Consider the following 20,002-nt stretch of genomic DNA (forward strand, 5'->3'; position numbering starts at 1 on the left):
GGCTGGGGAGTGATAGAGACTCAAAGTTGACAGCCATATTCCCCTCCTCTCTGTGCCAGGTTCTAGGAATCCCCTGAGAACCAGGCACATTTCTCAGGTCCAATTAACATAGTTTATAAGGAACAATGTTAACACAACTGTGTTGAAATGGCTACATTCAGTCTAATATGATCATTTTAATGCTGCCACCTCTGCATCTCATTAGTTTTGCTGCAAAGTAAAGCCTGAGATAATATAGCTTACTGTATGGAACTCAGCCTCCAATGAACAATCATGAAATTGCCAGAATTACTTCTGAAGTTCAATAAATCTGAATTACTTCTGTCTACAGTAGTCAAGCTCCTTTTATGTATCATTAGAGGAGACGGTTGTTCGTCCTTCCCTTGAAAGTTCATCATTTCTCTGTCTTCATCTTTACTTGCCGTAGTTCCAGATACAAGCCGTTCCATCAGCTGCAGCTGAAAATATCTTCCGATGATCTGGACTCAAAGCTAAATGGAGAACTCTTCCTCGGTGACCTAAAGAAGCAAAGCTATTTACGTGCTGATCTTTGAAGACGTTTATCCAAATATGTAATCGCATAAGGAGATTAAAACCACTCAAAAGTGCTAGGGGAATCTATTTTAGTCTCAAACACTTATGCTCATGCTGGTTCAATCAAAGGTTATAGAGTACCAGATGCACTGGTAGTCCTGTGTAAATGGAAGCATCAACTAAGTGGCTATTCTCACACACAAGAACTAACACAAGCTACACATACTGTAGCAGGACTTGTTTATCTATTCCTATTTTAACTGAGATCATTTTTCAGCACCTTTTCTGATCAAATTATACTTGTTAGTCATCCTTATTTTCTAACTCCTGTTACTCTCTTGTCTGTCTATGAGGCTTATTTTCAAAGCACTTAGCCTCCCAAAGTTCCATAGAAACATATGGAACTTAGCCTCCCAAAGTGCTTTGAAAATATGCCTCTATATGTACTACCTCCACTTACACTCTATGCTGTCTATTAAGAAGGTTTAATGTGTAGATTAGGAGGTGTGTGTTTGTGGGTTGTTTTTTGCTTTTAGCAGTCAAGCTATTATATTGGTTAGTTTTATTCATTGGATGTGTGGGTTCTTTTTTGTGTATATGTGTACTTTCCTATAATTATGTTGTAGTTCTTTTCTTGTTTCTGTTACTGTTTTCTAATTGTACACCACTGTGAATTTGTGCCAAACCAAGCAGTATAGCAAATTTGAATGAACAGTTGCTATATTGTGTTGACAGTGTAAGTAGCATATTATGCCATAATGTGTATTGTTATTTGAATATGTTTACTACTGTAATTGTCTATTGCCTATGTGCAGTTTATTATTGCTGTGTACCATCTTGGGTGCATTTCTTCAATAAGGCAGTAAATAAATGCTTTGTAAAAGGGCCCCTTAAAGATTAACTGCCCTTCTTCTCTCCCTTTCCCACCCGCATGCCCAGTCCAGAATCTCTTCCTCCCCCCTCCCTCCCAGACCACCCAGGTGTTCTCCCCTTCCCTCCCCTCCCAGTTTACCTTGTTACTTGTCTTGCAGTAAATTAAAACGCTGCCTTGGCCAGCACCAAGCCTTTCCATCTGACCCATCCCGCCCCCTTCTGTCATAACTTCCTGATTCAGAAGGGGGTGCTGAGTCAGAAATAAAGGCCTGGTGCAGGCCAAGGCGGTGTTTATGCTGCCTTCAGGGTGAAGATTTATTGCATGACAAATAATGAATTGGGAGGGGAGGAGAGAGCTGCCACCGGCAGATTGGAGAGATGGCGGGCAGGTGGGCAAGCGAGGGAGAAAGCGGGAAGGCAGGAGGAATTGACATAAAACATAGGAAGGGAAGCATATTTGAGAGAGAGAGAGAGAATGGATGAGGGCACAGGGGAGCATATGGGAAAGAGAGAGAGAGAGAGAGAGAGAATGGGTGAAGACACAAGGGAGTACATGGTAGAGAGAAAGAGAGAGAATAGGTGAAGGCAGAGAGAGGCATATGAGAGAGAGAGAGAGAGAGAATGAATGAAGGCAAAGGGGGCACATGGGACAGAGAGAGAGAATGAGTGGGAGCACAGAGAGAGAGAGAGAGAAAATGGGTGAAGGAACAGTGAAAGCCCCCTCCAAATCTACAAGTACTTGTGCAATGGTTGGCAGGGTAGCAGAAGCCCGGCCAGCCACAGAAAAAAGGGGGAAAAAAAGGATCGGGATGGGGCAAAGGCGCTCGTCAGGAGCGTCCTTTATGAGCGTCCTTGCCCCCTCCCCCCACCGCCCGAGGTCGCTGCTGCTCCCCGCTTGCCAAAAATCCAAAGTTTAACCTGCTCCGGCTCGTCCCTCCCTTCCTCTCTTCTCTTTCTTCCCAGTTCCGCCTCCCGCTATTTTCCGCCCCTTGCCCCGCCCCCGCCGCCCTCCCTGAAGTCGTCGTCGCCATTCCCCACCTCCACCAGTGCCCCCTCCTTATTACTGGGCCGTGCAGCGCCTCTCACCTCTATGTGAGGGCGCTGCACGGGGAAGAACAGCTGATCGTCTCCTCTGCAGTCTCCGACGTCCCTCCTCCCTCCTGGGCCCGCCCTCGTCTGGTTACGTCAGAGGAGGGCAGGCCCAGGAGGGAGGAGGGACGTTGGAGACTGCAGAGGAGACGATCAGCTGTTCTTTCCCGTGCAGCGCCCTCACACAGAGGTGAGAGGCGCTGCACGGCCCGGTAACAAGGAGGGGGGCACTGGTGGAGGGGGGGAACAGTGGCGACGACTTCAGGGATGGCGGCGGGGGCGTGGCACAGGGCGAAAAATAGCGGGAGGCGGAACTGGGAAGAAAGAGAAGAGAGGAAGGGAGGGGCGAGCCGGGGCAGCTTAAACTTTGGATTTTTGGCAAGCGGGGAGCAGCGGGGAGCAGCGGGGAGCAGCGGGGAGCAGCAGCGACCTCGGGCAGTGGGGGGGCAAGGACACTCATAAAGGACGCTCCTGACGAGCGCCTTTGCCCCCTCCCGAAACACACGTGTTTTGGGGTTTTTTGTTTTGTTTTTGTTTTGACGTTTTGGGACATGCGCAGAGCAGCCAGCATAACGCTTGGCTGCTCTGCGCATGCCTTACGGGCCGATTACGGATGTTTTTACCGAACGGTTAGTGAATGCAAGTGAGCTGCAACAAACAGCTCATTTGCATTCCCTATCCTTCGTGCATTCTTCGTTTTTTTTACATTCGGTAACTTCTTTAACGTTTTAGATTTTTTTACGTACGGTTGATGCATCTGGGCCTGAGTAACCCCCTTCCTCTTCATACTGCCTCAGGAGCGAAGAAGTCAGCAGGGTGCCTCCAGCCACTAATGCTTGCACTCCCCAAGCATGCTCAGGGACTGCCAGCCTCAGCAGCTGGAGGCACCCCGCTGACTTCCTTGCTCCTAAGGCAGCACAAGGAGGAAGGGAGACACTTTGGCAGTGGATTTCTTCGACTGGTTCGGTATCCCCACCAGCAAGGCATGATATGTAATGTGGGGGGAGGGGAGAGAGAGAGGAAATGTGTGTCCCCTCGAATCCATCCTTGTGCCTCCCCAGTCCATCCCTACCCCCCACCCCCCCATGAACAGCTGGGTATAGCCCAACGACAATCACACAATTAAAATTTTTAAATTGCACGATTAATCGCAATTAAAATTTTTACGTGAAATGCAGTATTTTGAAACTAAGAAAGGGGTCCTGTTTTTTCCAGTTTTTTCCAGACACTATTGTATATATATAAGAAAGAAAGAAAGAGTCATACAGTTTTCCAAGCTAATACTACCCTCCTACTTACTGTTAGCATCAGTTGCCTTTGTAAGGGATGGATAGTTCCAGGCTGTCATTTGGTTTCTGGGAAGCCCTTGTCCAGTCATTAACTCTTCTATTTCAGGTAGCCACAGGAGTGAACAGATCTAACAATGAAAAGATCGTTTTAAGGTTAAACAAAATCCCTACAAACTGCAGTCACTAGTGTATGGACTACTTTTTTGTCAATTGTGAGTACAAACTGTAGTTACATTGCTCATAGACAGGGTACACATAAGATTTCTGTAAGGTTTTCCAATGACATTATATGCTCTTATCTCAAAAAATGTTGCACAAGTGATCACACAATGTGGGAAAGCTGCTATACTTTCAACGGTTGTTGTTATCGGGTTCTCTGGATGGAATATCCCAAATATAACATAACATCAGTAATCAAAAGTATATATAAATAACTCAAATCTTCTTCCTCTTTAACACAGATCTGGTTATGCAAATGCTTCCTCATGAGGAAAGAAATTGGCCATCGGGGAGGCTCCCTTACAAAAGCGAAGTAGGTAACACCAAAATTATACGAAGATGAAAATGTATAAGAAAAATCACACCAGGAAAAAAAATTCAAGTTGCACCACCCTGCAGATATACACAAGAGCGTTTCCATTTGGGATATTCCATCCAGAAAACCTGATCCAACAACCGTTGAAAGGATTGCAGCTTTCCCACATTGTGTGATCACGTGTGCAACATTTTTTGAGATAAGTACAAAGGACTCTTTTTACTAAGTGGCGGTAAGCCCGTGTTGGGCTTAGAGGAAATATACTTCCCACCCCTAGCGTACCGTCATGTCCAGCGCTACAAAAAATGTATTTATTTTTGTAGCACCGGAGTGTACCCAGTGGTAATCTAGCAGTGCCACGCACTGCCCGGTTACCGCTGGGTTAATGCAGGAGCCCTTACCACCACCTCAATGGGTGGCAGTAAGGGCTCCCTCCCCCGAAATGGCCACGTGGCAAGTGCTTCACTTTCCACACAATCATTTCGTGCAGGAAGGCGAGACTTCTCTTTTACCAGCTGCGGTAAATGGGGACCTCGGCGTGTGTGTAAAATATATGCCAGCGCCAGCCCCCTTATGCCGCAGCTTGGTAAAAGGGACTCAAAGTTATACTTGTTTGATATCCTATAGTGATGGTTCCTGGATTGGTTTTCACTATATATTATGCTTTGGTACTATTGATAATTTATTTTGTTTTTATTGCAAGGGGGTGTACACATGGGTGGAGCATGAGCAGGGACATAGGCAGGGCTCCTACTTACACAGGTAACTTACAGAATACTGTGACACATGTTCCTGTCACATTTAGGCACTTACATCAGCTCTGTGGCTGGCTAAGTGAGGATGCCAAATGGTGTCCACTATCTTCCTTCCTGCACTCATTCATTCATAACATAGAAACATGACGGCAGATAAGGGCCATATGACTCATCCAGTCTGCCCATCCTCTGTAACCCTTAACTCTTCCTTTTCCTAAGCGATCCCACATGCTTATCCCATGACTTTTCAAATTCTAGTGCCAGCAGAAGGGCAGTGTATGGAAATCGCTGCTGCCGCCTTTTGGAAAATGGAAAAAGAATGTAAACGGGGAAGGAGGTAGAGGAAGAAAGGGTCGGTGAAATTACCCTTGCGGGTGGGTGCTTGCTTTGGTGACATTGTACCAATGCGATGCAAAGAATCAAAAATACAGAAGGGCGCTTAAATACGCTCTCAGGGACGCCCATGTGAGAATGAGATGGGCATTTCTGAGATGGTCGGCCTAATTTCGATTATTGACAAAATCCCTAAACGCCCCCAGCTGCTTCGCCGATTTGGCCGCCCTAATTTCGATTATAGGTAGGGAACTATGGGCGGCCCCAGTTGCTCTGTGTTTTGGGGGCCCTAATTTTGATTATGGGTGATAATGATAAACGTCCCCAGCTGTTCTTCCCATTTGGAAGTTTGCATTCCCTTTATTGGCACCTCTTTAAAATGGCTTTCCCTGTGCTTGCACTTTAGAGTTTTTTTTTTTTTTTATGGGGTGGTATTTCCAAGTGTTTTAGCGTCAGTTATAGTAAACCTTGTTTTTGCCACTGTATGCTTTTGTACACTTGTTTGATTTTGGGGGGTTTTGTTGTGGTGTCATCTGCTGGGGGGTTGGCACAAGCCTTCCTCCTGATATCACCGCCACCTCTGTTGGCAGTCTTCCACATTCCTGCCACAGTGGAAGACCAACTGAGCCGGTCCCTTACTGCCTCCCTTTCTCTCTGTTTCGTTGTAGCAGCTAGCTTCTGGCCCGTGGGAGCAAAGGGATGCATGTGCCTCCTCTGCATTTCCTGAACCAGCAGTTCAATTTCAGGGTCACTGAAATTACTCTTGCTGGTAAGCTCATACCTCTCAGCCACCTCTTCCCTTTCTGCTATGTAGGTGCTAAACAAACACTTCTTGCATCTTGCAGAACAGCTGGTCAAGAGGATTGCAAGAGACAGCAGTGGACTGTACACTGGACTCTGAGAGACATGATTGTTTCTACCCAATTGATTGTACAGATGTCTTGTTCTCTAATGGACACACTCAGTTGTGGCTGCCTGTGGGGTGGGGGAGGGGAAGAGACCCTGAGAATGGATGTGTGCATCCCTTATGGTCAAGGATTCCCCATTCTCTGTATGTTCTCTGCATTCAAATCTTACCTCTATTATCACCAGGTTCACGGGTATCCATAGCTGGTAGTTTTTCTCCCGCTTTCCACCTCATGTGTCTCCCCGCTAGGTTCCATCCTTCTTTATGTGGTGAACCCCAGTCCCCTTTTATGAAGTACCCACCCATTCTTAAGGTTGTTGGGGGTGGGAAGGGGAGGGGGGAAGCATATATGCACTGACAGGCAGATGATCAAAAGCAAACACTGGCGCTAGAGGCTGTTAGCGCCATACGAGCGCCAGCGTTTGCTACTGCCCCATGATCAGAGCCCTCGAGCATGTGAAACAACGCACTTGAGGGCTCTTAGCGCAAGTAGCATGCAAATGCATGCTAAACAGGGCTCAGTGCAAGTAGCCTGCAAATGCATGCTAATCAGCGCTTACCGCATTCATCCCCAATGATCAGCGTCCAGCGCGCCAAAGATTGGGTCGCTGGCCGCAACAAACCCTGTGCCAGCTCCGAACTGGCATTAAGGTTTGCAGATCATTGGGGAGGAATGGTGAGCCCTGTCCAGTAGACAGCAAACCTGCCAGCGACTACAATTGAGGACGTCCAAAATTTGGACGTTTCTGTGACGGGGCAGTTGAGGACGTCCAAATTTTTGCCGTTTCGGCAATGAGCAGTTCAGGACGTCCAAAATTGGATGTTTCTATGAGAAAGACATCTTTCTCATAGAAACATCCAATTTTGGACGTCCTTAACTACCCATTGCAGAAACGTCCAAATTTTGGATGTACTCAACTACCCCGTCACTATACCTCCGACACCTCCTTGAAATTTCGCCGTCCCTGCAACAGGGCAGTTGAGGCCGTCCATCTTCCGATTTAAAGATGGACGTCCATCTCTTTTCATTGGTCTCCAGCCCAGACCTGTCAAACAAATGCGGGAGGATTGTGCTGAGCGCATGCTCAGGCACAATTCTCCCGCACTTCTACCCCATAATCAGAGATAATTGCGCTGCTTAAATTTGCATGCATTATCTCTGATCATAGGTCTAATAGCGCCCCGCGCTGTTCCAGTGCTATTTTAGAGCGCTGTTTGGAACAGCGCGGGGCTTTTGATCATCTGCCTGTGAATGTCTTTTCCACATTATTCAACACAGTCCTAAAATCCTCCATAGTTCTGGAGCAACATTTCTATATTCTATCCTGCAAACTATTTTCAAGGTGGCCACAGGTGCGTGCCTATCACGGCCTTTAGCCCTTAAGTCATGGTGAGGGAGAGGGGTTCTGGTTACAGTTCATATTCAAAATTACCTGCAGGTGGCTACAGCCTTGTGCCTTATATAATTCCCCTAGCTTGTGCCCTTCTGTACCTGATGTATTATATTGCAATTGTGATGAAGTAAACATCCATCTAATGCTTTTACCGTTGTTTTCCCTTTTCTCCTCAGCACTATATACCATTTCTCATACCTTCATTGTGAAAAGATGACCCAGCTGTTTGTAGCTCCTTCCTGGCCCTCACCAATGTGGTTTGGTTGTGGGTAAGGATGTCTGGTGATCAGAGAGCAAACATCGTCTATGTGCTACCTATGGTTATCTCCAAGTTTCTACTTGGCAGATCACTAGTGCTAGACAACATACCTATTATTTACACAACTCTGTGCTGTGGGGCTCCATGGTAAGGGGGGGAGAGGCTGGATGGGCATTTGAGTTCCTCAACAGAAATGCCCACCCAGTCTCCCCCTCAGGGAATAACCGTTGGAAAACGTGTATCGCCTTATATGGACGCCCATGCATGATGAACGTCTTTACATGTACAGCTCCATATATGGATGACCATCCCATATATGGACAGGTCAGTAAGTGCACGTCTTGGCATCTATAATGGCTCCACACATGGATGGCCGTGACGCATGGACGTTCATGGACTGTCGTCACGAGTGCGGGGCCTACGTGCGGAGTTTTCCTTATATGGATCATTATCAAGTGTGCGAACTTCATAAATACACAATAAAATATGTATGTTCCTCATATTTCCCATAGCTGCATGTTCCGCAAGTACAGTGCATGTAGTTGCGGATATCCATGTACGGGGAAAATATAAGGAACATTGAGAAGTATAAAGTACAGTAACAAGGATGCATTTCTCACATAACTGCCGTATTTTTCGTATACTTTGGGCATCCCTGATTTGGGCGTTTTCAACTGCAATAATGGAATGTCTAAGGGTGTCCTTTTTCCTATATTTTGGGCGCCCCTGATTTGGGCATTTTCAACTGCGATAATGGAATGTCTAAGGGCGCCCATATTATTTTTCGATTATACCTACCTGATTTTGGCTGACTTCGTGAGGGCGCCCAAATTCAGATTTGGACGACCTTTCGATTATGCCCCTCCACATCACCTATTCAGGGCTAACCACTAATTTTCAGCGGCACTTAACCAGTATGTGCCAAACTACAAACCGGCAATTTGTGGGGCATTCCAGGGTTGGAGTCAGCACTTGGCACTTAATCGGCTAGGTTAACTGTATAAATAGGACCGCTTAAGTCAGTCCTATCTTTATGCGGTAAACCATAGCTAGTTAAGTGTGGAATATCAGACAACCAGCTATGTGTTAGCCAGCTCTGCAAAACTGAATATTCAATGCCAAAGCCTAGACATGGCCTAGCATTGAATTACATGGCCTAGAAAACAGAGAGTAGGGTTAAATGGTCAGTATCCTCAATGGAGAAGGGTAGTTAGTGGGGTTCCCCAGGGGTCTGTGCTGGGTCCGCTGCTTTTTACCATATTTATAAATGACCTAGAGATGGGAGTAACTAGTGTAGTAATTAAATTTGCTGATGACACAAAGTTATTCAAAGTCATTAAATCGCGGGAGGATTGTGAAAAATTACAAGAGGACCTTAAGACACTGGGAGACTGGGCGTCTAAAAGACAGATGATGTTTAATGTGAGCAAGTTCAAAGTGACGCATGTGGGAAAGAGGAACCCGAATTATAGATACATCATGCAAGCTTCCATGTTAGGAGTCACGGACCAAGAAAGGGATCTAGGTGTTGTTATTGATGATACGTTGAAACCTTCTGCTCAGTGTGCTGCTGCGGCTAAGAAAGGAATGGAATGGAAAACAAAAATGAGGATGTTATAATGCCTTTGTATCGCTCCATGGTGCAACTGCACCTCGAATATTCTGGTCGCCGCATCTCAAAAAAGATATAGTGGAATTAGAAAAGGTGCAGAGAAGGGCGACGAAAATGATAAGGGGTATGGGACGACTTCTCTATGAGGAAAGGCTAAAGCGACTAGGGCTCTTCATCTTGGAGAAAAGGCGGCTGAGGGGAGATATGATAGAGGTCTATAAAATAATGAGTGGAGTTGAACGGGTAGATGTGAAGCGTCTGTTTATGCTTTCCAAAAATACTAGGACTAGGGGGCATGCGATGAAGCTACAATGTAGTAAATTTAAAACGAATCGGAGAAAATTTTTCTTCACTCAATGTGTAATTAAACTCTGGAATTCATTGCCAGAGAATGTGGTAAAGGTGGTTAGCTTAGCAGAGTTTTAAAAAGGTTTGGACGGCTTCCTAAAAGAAAAGTCCATAGACCATTATTAAATGGACTTGGGGAAAATCCACTATTTCTGGGATAAGCAGTATAAAATGTTTTGTACTTTTTTGGGATGTTGCCAGGTATATTGTGACCTGGATTGGCCACTGTTGGAAACAGGATGCTGGGCTTGATGGACATTTGGTCTTTCCCAGTATGGCAATACTTATGTACTTATCTGGGTTCAACCACCAGCAGCAGTCAGCAAAACACTGATTGCCACAGGCTGAATATCGGGCCATTTGAAATCTTTAAGTCTGTTCCCATATGCTTTTAAGATGGTGAAGACCACTAGCCGTTTTAGTAGCTGCCTTCTGGACCATCTCCATCCTTTTTATATCTTTTGGCAGGTATGGTCTCCAGAACTGTGCAACATACTCTAATGGGCCGATGATCAGAAGCAAACGCAGGCGCTAGAGGCTATTAGCGCAATACTAGCACCTGCGTTTGCTTCCGCCCCATGATCAGAGCCCCCGAGAGCTCTGAATGCAACTAGCATGCAAATGCATGCAAAACAGGGGTAAACCTATTAATCCCCAATGATCAGCAACCAGTGCACCAAAGATTGGCATGCTGGCCGTGGCAAACCCTACGCCAGCTCAGAGCTGGCATTAGCGTTTGCAGACCATTGGGGAGGAATGATGAGCCCTGTCCAGCATGCATTTGCATGCTAGCAGGCCCCCATTCCCCCCAATGCAACAGCCCCCCGCTGGAACCCTGACCCAACCCCCCCCCCCAGTGACAGGAGGCTGGAGGTCCAATGGACCTCCAGTCCCCCCAATCCCCCAACCCAGGTTCAGGGGGGGCTGGAGATCTGGTGGGTCTCCAGCTCACCTAACCTCCCCCCGGTGGCTCAGTGGGCCACGGATCAATCCCTCCCACCTGGTGGTCTAGTGGCCCTTCCCCACCCCCTACCTTCAGTTGGAGGAGGGAGGTGGCCTCCCTCCTCTTTCATCAGCGCTGCCTGGAAAATGGTGGTGCCCAGCCCTGCGTGGCTTCACACCATGGCAGCTCTTGTCGTTCCTGCACCTACGATGTAGCATCCTGCTTTGGAGGGGTAGGACCAACAAGGGCCACCAGTGGCAAGCACAAGGCTATGGCCCCGTGTCTCATTTCAGCTTATTTGCAGTGTGCAGCCACAGTGTTGGGGAGGCAGTGGGTGAGGAAATTGGTAGGAAGCAGGGAGGGGAAGGATGCTGTTTCTATTTTTTGGTGCCGCAGCAGACACAGGTAAGCAGTAACCCAACAGGTGAGCAAGAGGTGGCAGAGAGGGGAAGGCAACAGTTAGGCATCGATCAGGTGCCGCATACCCCCTACTGATGTCTCAAGGGGTACTCATGCCACGTGTTGGAAACCTATGTCCTATATACTATAGTGCTTCCTTGGATTTTGCAGCCCAAATGCATGACTGCAATTTTTAGCATTAAATTTTAGCTGTCAAATTCTAGACCATTCTTCACGCTTCACTAGAAAGATTATTTGAAGATAGTGTCTCAGAACAGTGGAACTATGGGGTCCTGAAAGCTCATAAGTCATGACAGAAAATTGTAAGCCACATTGAGCCTGCAAATAGGTGGGAAAATGTGGGATATAAATGCAATAAATAAAATAAATAAATAAATAAATAAATAAATATAGAATATCTTTAGATAATGCATATCTTCAACCAAGAAGCTTTAATGTCTACAGACCAAAAGGTGTTTTCTCTGGCTACTAGAACTTTATGCTGAAGATGTAAAGCATAGCCTAGTATCTGCTACAATGGTTATTTGGGTTACCTGAGACTTTGTGTATGTGGATTCGATGCATTTTCCATGGTTGATGTCCCAGATACGTAAGCCTCCATCCCTCATGCCTCCTCCCACTGCCAGAATGTCAGACACCCAGGGACACCAGCCCATAGCCTGGATAACAAAGAACATGACAATCACATTAGATGTCAACAGTCAATGTTCATCAATTACATGTCCAAGGAATTCAAAGCAGCTCAGTCCAAATCCAGTTTTCTATGAACCTGTGTGGCATTCAGCAACTGGGGAATCTACAAACCCAGGTTCAAAAGCCATGCCACAGAAAAATGAGGAAAAGCCAAGTTTTAAAACAAAATACTTTATTCTGATATTGAGAAATTCACCAGACAAATTTCTCAAAAATAGGAGAAAATAATCATATCTCAAACCATCAGGAAAGCCCTGAATAGTCTTAAGGTTCTTTAAAGTGTAGCCAATCAGTTGGCATTATGGACAGCTGGTGTAAACATTCAAAAGTACGACTAACCAAATGCTCTCTGTGGCAATTCTTACTTATGTTAGTCAAGACCTGACATGACTTTAGGCAACTTCAATAGCTGTGGTTCCAACTGGTATCACTTTATTTACATAGAAACTGTGTTTGCACCTTACAGTGCAATATAATTTATGCAGGTTTCATGGTTTGTGTTGGGCACAGTGGGATCCTCTTCACCATTCCATCTCACAGTTCAATTATTTCATGAATCCCTCCTCTTTGAAGCTTAGGTCCAACTCAGAGCTTTGGCATCAAAGATCTCAATCCAAATCATATAGACAATTCTATAACTGGGTGCCACAATTTAGAGGCATATTTTCAAAGCACTTAGCCTTAAGTTCCATAAGTTTCTATGGAACTTTGGAAGGCTAAGTGCTTTGAAAATATGCCTCTTAGAGTCACCTATCTAATAGGAGTGAGTGTATTCTATTAGAACACTTACTGGAGACATGGGAAAAGAAGGGGTTTTGGAGGAAAGAGATAAGTAAGAAAGGTAGAGAAAAAGGTGACGGAAAGAGGGAAAGAATGTGAGATAGGAGCATGAGGAGAGCAGAATATGACAGGTAGTGAAGGGTCAGTGTGTGGAAAGAAATGGTATGAATGAGGAGGTGAATAGCAAGGGCTGTGTGTGGCAGAGTAGTAGGAAAGGGAGACAAGAGTGAAAGAGTATATGTAGGGTAAGGAGGATCACAATGAAAACATAAGAAATGGAACTTAGGAACAGAATAAGCAAAAGAAAGATAACACAACAATAAAAAGAGGACATGCTGAGAAAATAAAATAGGTAGCATAAACAGGAAATTTAGAAATTAGAGAAGCTGTGAAAAAAGGAAAATGAGTTCATAAGGAAAAGCCAGAGAAATTGAAATAAATCTAAATGAAAGAATAAAGAATACAGGAAAGAAATTAGACAATGGCCAAGAAATAAACATAAAGGGACAATATGGGTAATAGAAGATCAAGAAATGCAAAGGTCTGAAAATATTGAATTGGCCAGCTGCTACTACAGATGAAAAAATGAAATGGTTCAGGCTGGTAGGGTCAGGCCTAGGGTGAGGGATAAAGAATGTGTGTGTGAGTGAGTGAGTGTGTGTGTGAAAGAGTGAGTGAGTGTTGCCAGAAACAGAGAAAACTAACCAATGCCAATCTTTGGGGAGGGGAGAAAGGCCACTCTCTCTCTCTCTCTCACCCACTAATATGCTGTCGCTATCCCTTAGCCCTTCCAAGCAAAGCAGGCAAATTACTTCTTGACTTTCTTGTATTGGCGTTCCTGAAATACAGAAAAACTCAAGAAGAGGAACACGGGGAGGAATACCGGAGGAAACTGAAAGAAGCCAAGAGAGAGATACGTCTGGCGAAAGCGCAAGCGGAAGAACAAATGGCTAGAAATGTAAGAAGGGGTGACAAAAATTTCTTCAGGTATATTAGTGAAAGAAGAATGACTAAAAAGGGAATTGTGAGACTGAAAGATACTGTGAACCGCTATGTAGATAATGATGAAGAAAAAGCAAATTTGCTAAACAGATACTTTTGTTCTGTTTTCACAGAAGAAAATCCTGGAGAAGGACCGCGATGGACTGGAAAAGGTACAAATGAGAATGAAGTGGATAGAGCACAGTTCACGGAAGAGAGTGTGTATGGACAACTTGAAAAGCTAAAGGTGGACAAAGCCATGGGACCGGACGGGATCCACCCCAGGATATTGAGGGAGCTCAGGGAGGTTCTGGCAGATCCTCTTAAAGATTTGTTTAATATATCCTTGCAGATGGGAGAGGTTCCGAGGGACTGGAGAACGGCGGATGTGGTCCCTATTCACAAAAGTGGTGATAGGGAAGTAGCTGGAAACTACAGGCCGGTAAGCCTCACTTCAGTTATTGGAAAGGTAATGGAAGCGATGCTGAAGGAAAGGATAATGAATTTACTGGAAGCCAATAAGTTGCAAGATCCGAGACAACATGGTTTTACCAAAGGGAAATCGTGCCAAACGAATCTCATTGAATTCTTTGATTGGGTGACAGGAGAATTAAATCAGGGATAGGCTATAGATGTAATCTACTTAGATTTCAGCAAAGCTTTTGACACGGTTCCCCACAGGAGGCTCTTAAATAAACTGGATGGGCTGAAGATAGGACCCAAAGTGGTGAAATGGATTAGGAACTGGTTGACGGACAGACGCCAGAAGGTGGTGGTGAATGGAATTCGCTCGAAGGAGGGAAAGGTGAGTAGTGGAGTGCCTCAAGGATCGGTGCTGGGGCCGATTCTGTTCAATATATTTGTGAGTGACATTGCCGAAGGGGTAGAAGGTAAAGTTTGCCTATTTGCAGACGATACTAAGATTTGTAACAGAGTGGACACCCGGGAGGGAGTGGAAAACATGAAAAAGGATCTGCGGAAGCTTGAAGAATGGTCTAAGGTTTGGCAATTAAAATTCAATGCGAAAAAATGCAAAGTGATGCACTTAGGGAAGAGAAATCCACGGGAGACGTATGTGTTAAACGGTGAGAGTCTGATAGGTACGGAAGGGGAGAGGGATTTTGGGGTGATAGTATCTGAGGATCTGAAGGCGACAAAACAGTGTGACAAGGCGGTGGCCGTAGCGAGAAGGTTGCTAGGCTGTATAGAGAGAGGTGTGCCAAAAAACAACAAGGCAAACGATCTGCAAAATCCAATATGGGAAAGAAAGCCAGCAGATCAATGTCACAACAAAAAGATTTTATTGAAGATACCGTGTATGAACAAATCGCCCGACACAGGCCGTGTTTTGCCCACCTAGGGCTGCGTCAGGGGCTACAATGAACAAATATATAATAATTATCATAGATCATAATAAATAAAATATAACACACATACGAACATAATATATCAAATATATGAATTGACAAAAAACAATTAATAAAATATGGAATATTACTAGGTATACATAGAGAGTATACTAAAATAATTACATGAATAAACATATCGATACGCACTGTCCAATATAAATAATATATATATATACATGTACATAAAAGAGCATATATAAGTACATAAGTACATAAGTACATAAGTAGTGCCATACTGGGAAAGACCAAAGGTCCATCTAGCCCAGCATCCTGTCACCGACAGTGGCCAATCCAGGTCAAGGGCACCTGGCACGCTCCCCAAACGTAAAAACATTCCAGACAAGTTATACCTAAAAATGCGGAATTTTTCCAAGTCCATTTAATAGCGGTCTATGGACTTGTCCTTTAGGAATCTATCTAACCCCTTTTTAAACTCCGTCAAGCTAACCGCCCGTACCACATTCTCCGGCAACGAATTCCAGAGTCTAATTACACATTGGGTGAAGAAAAATTTTCTCCGATTCGTTTTAAATTTACCACACTGTAGCTTCAACTCATGCCCTCTAGTCCTAGTATTTTTGGATAGCGTGAACAGTCGCTTCACATCCACCCGATCCATTCCACTCATTATTTTATACACTTCTATCATATCTCCCCTCAGCCGTCTCTTCTCCAAGCTGAAAAGCCCTAGCCTTCTCAGCCTCTCATTGTGTATTGACATGACTAGTGCAATGTGTTTATAAAAAATACTATATACAAAACGTCTTGCAATCAAAACAACATCATGGCACAGCAATGTCACATATATAAACACTAAGTGCAATGTAATAATAAAATATCTAAAATGTTACAAGTGCCGTGTTATAAAATGATGCACTTATTGTTATGTATGACAAACAATTATCAGTGCCCTTAAAGGCTGACAGAAGCACAATGAAATATTAATAGAGCATCAGAGGAGAATTAAACCACCACGTTGCCAGTAAACTTCCTGCTATACTACTTCAAGTGATTGTATGTAAAAACAGGGATGATTACAACATTAAAGCAGGGACCACAAAAAGTGTGGATATCAACATCTCTAAAAAGCAAAACTGCTACAGTCTGAAGATTAAAAACAAAAGTGCAATACTGCTTCAAGTGAATATGTATGAAAACAAGTAAATGCCAATAGTGCAATGATGCGCATACATAAAATGTGTCTCAAAACAAAAATATACTTACTGTGGTCTCTAGCATACACAAATGGACACACCATTATTGAAGCTGGAAAAACTATTGCAAGTGTCCTGTGATGTTTATATGCATCATTTCCGGGTCAAAGTTCAAAAAAGCAACAAATTAAATTAAAGAATGCCAGAGACTAAAAAAAAGGGGAAATAGCTATGAATCAAATCAAATTTATATGCAATGATCGATTAATAAATGCAGTGAAGAAAATACTGAATAAAAAACAACAATGAATGTGATATGATGTAACACAGGATATGTAAATTATATTGATGATGGGACTATGTGCGGTAAAGAATAAAATTTTAAAAAATGAAAATAAATTGAATTAAAATTAAAATAAAATAAAAATATGAACTTATACACCTCTTCTGCTGGGAGACCGTTTGATTTGTATAAAAGCCACTGAAAATAAAAATGTAAAAAAACCTATCAGTATTCCTGTGAAATAATAATGTTCTTTTTTTTTATTCTTTTATTTTTTATTCACAATATATAAATATATATATATTTGGTTTTTAATTTGTTCTTATATTGTTATTGTTGTGCATTTTCTATATATATGGCTCACTGACATGCTCTTTTTTACTTAGGGTGTTCACATACATATTTTTTACATTTTTGTTTTCAGTGGTTTTTATACAAATCAAACGGTCTCTAATTTTATTTTTTGCTTTTTATTAATTCTTTTTGATTCATGATTATAGGGATTCCCGTTTTAGCTGGTTTTTTCTTGACTTTTATGCACCACATTTGCCCCTTTACGAAGGTTTCAAATTAGGTATGTGCCTTTTATTATCTCATTTATACATTTTTTTATATACATATTTGTATTGAAGTTCATAACCTATACCAGTGCCCTTGATTTGCTGTTACGTGATGTCAGATTTTATTATGCTTTTATATATATATGTTTATATGCACTGTCATATAATTGTTGCATTATATATACTTCTTTTATATATATATTTTCTTATATATGCTCTTTTATGTACATGTATATATATATATATTATTTATATTGGACAGTGCGTATTGATATGTTTATTCATGTAATTATTTTAGTATACTCTCTATGTATACCTAGTAATATTCCATATTTTATTAATTGTTTTTTGTCAATTCATATATTTGATATATTATGTTCGTATGTGTGTTATATTTTATTTATTATGATCTATGATAATTATTATATATTTGTTCATTGTAGCCCCTGACGCAGCCCTAGGTGGGCGAAACACGGCCTGTGTCGGGCGATTTGTTCATACACGGTATCTTCAATAAAATCTTTTTGTTGTGACATTGATCTGCTGGCTTTCTTTCCCATAGAGAGAGGTGTGACCAGCAGAAGAAAGGAGGTGTTGATGCCCCTGTACAAGTCATTGGTGAGGCCCCACCTGGAGTATTGTGTTCAGTTTTGGAAGCCGTATCTTGCGAAGGATGTAAAAAGAATTGAAGTGGTGCAAAGGAAAGCTACGAGAATGGTATGGGATTTGCGTTACAAGACGTATGAGGGGAGACTTGCGGACCTGAACATGTATACTCTGGAGGAAAGGAGAAACAGGGGTGATATGATACAGACGTTCAAATATTTGAAAGGTATTAATCCGCAAACGAATCTTTTCTGGAGATGCGAAGGCGGTAGAATGAGAGGACATGAAATGAGATTGAAGGGGGGCTGACTCAGGAAAAATGTCAGGAAGTACTTTTGCACGGAGAGAGTGGTGGATGCTTGGAATGCCCTCCCGCGGGAGGTGGTGGAGATGAAAACGGTAACAGAATTCAAACATGCGTGGGATAAACATAAAGGAATCCTGTTCAGAAGGAAAGTATCCTTGGGAGCTTAGCCAAGTTTAGGTGGCAGAGCCGGTGGTGGGAGGCGGGGCTAGTGGTTAGGAGGCAGGGATAGTGCTGGGCAGACTTATACGGTCTGTGCCAGAGCCGGTGGTGGGAGGCAGGGCTGGTAGTTGGGAGGTGGGGATAGTGCTTTGGGCAGACTTATACGGTCTGTGCCAGAGCCAGTGGTGGGAGGCGGGGCTGGTGGTTGGGAGGCGGAGATAGTGCTGGGCAGACTTATACGGTCTGTGCCAGAGCTGGTGATGGGAGGTGGGACTGGTAGTTGGGAGGCGGGGTTAGTGCTGGCCAGACTTATACGGTCTGTGCCCTGAAGAGGACAGGTACAAATAAAAAGTAGCACATATGAATTTATCTTGTTGGGCAGACTGGATGGACCGTGCAGGTCTTTTTCTGCCGTCATCTACTATGTTACTATGTTACTTTCCAAAACTTGAGGCACAGAGTTCCAAAGGAAAAGTCCCACTTTACCTTCTCTTTGATATTCTTACAGTTCTAGTGCAACCAAAAGCATTAAAACATGTGGAAGATAAATGCAATTTTAAAATCTAAACACAGCCTCACACTTAACTATGTATCTTTAATGTAGAACACTCGCTGTGCTCAGAAACCTATAATTACTATGTTCAACCAACGATGGAGAAAAAAGCCTCAGAGTTGCTGCCCAACCAGCCCAACTTAGCGGGCTATAAGGCATATGCTCGGCGTGCCATCACGTAGCTTTAAAAAACTCCATCAAATCATTCTCATTTCAGTATCAAATAGAAAGTTACTATCTCAATAAATAGTCTTTTAATTTGCAGTCGTTTGTGTCTACCTTCTATAGATCAATGATAGTTTGTATGGTATGTATTTCCAACATTCAAATGCGGAGAACACTCCAGAAATCACTTAGCTCAATCCTTATGTTCCAGTGATCTGGACCCAATGGTGTCACCCGCTTCTAAACCCGACAGGGAATCCCTGTTTCGCTATTGCTGCGTCAGGGTTTTTTTTTCTCTGCTGTCCACAATGTCTTTCCAAATTTCATAACACCAAATCTATATAATGCTGCATCCTAATGAATGAGGCTGTGTTTAGATTTTCAAATTGAATATTGGAGCTTGAGTGAATTATTAGTCATTAGAAGATATATGCAAGACAGGTACAGGGAGTAAATATAATTGCCCTTTTTGGGATGATCTTATGGAATGACCAAGAACATAATCTACCAAATATGATATTCAGAATGAAACTCCAGAAGTTTAGTTTGTGGCTTTTTCCCAGTTTACCAAGGAAAGGATTTTCTGACTTGTACTCTACTAAACGCTTCTGCTTCACAGAAGGTATAATTAAGTGAACCCTGTCTGTTTCACAGGTATTATACAGAAGAGTTTTTGTTTTTCTTAAAGTGTAGGTGTGTTTGAAGAATCCTCATTTCCTCAGTGAACTGACACAGCATACAATTTGTCTTCCTAGGCAGTACCAGAAGGAACATTCTGGATCCCTGCTCTGGAGTAGTCACTATAACAGTCAAATTAATGAGGGGCAGTCTAGTCTGGGGAAAACATGCAGTAGGTGTGCTTTCTGTGCAACTGTCTTGCAACTGCTGACGTACAGTTCCAAAGGATGACCCCAATCCTGTCACCAATACTCTTCAACATAATGATGATCCCACTGGCAAAGTCCTTATCCAATCAAGGCCTCAACCCGTTCATCTATGCAGACGATGTCACAATCTACATTCCCTTCAGACACGATTTGACAGAAATAACCAATGAAATC

At 43.4% G+C, this 20,002-nt stretch overlaps 1 protein-coding gene across 1 annotated transcript in view; it reads right to left on the minus strand.

Annotated features, from left to right (window-relative positions):
* Positions 1-414: 414 nt before the first annotated feature.
* Positions 415-20,002, minus strand: part of CDC20B (cell division cycle 20B) — a 117,292-nt gene continuing 97,704 nt past the window's right edge. The window contains exons 9-11 of the mRNA XM_030191935.1: positions 11,825-11,950; positions 3,796-3,913; positions 415-518 (exon numbers count right to left, since the gene is read on the minus strand). Of these exons, the coding sequence (XP_030047795.1) occupies positions 415-518; positions 3,796-3,913; positions 11,825-11,950 (348 nt within the window). The remainder of the gene's footprint in view (positions 519-3,795; positions 3,914-11,824; positions 11,951-20,002) is intronic.

This window comes from Microcaecilia unicolor, chromosome 2 (assembly GCF_901765095.1).
Source record: "Microcaecilia unicolor chromosome 2, aMicUni1.1, whole genome shotgun sequence".
NCBI lineage: Eukaryota > Metazoa > Chordata > Amphibia > Gymnophiona > Siphonopidae > Microcaecilia > Microcaecilia unicolor.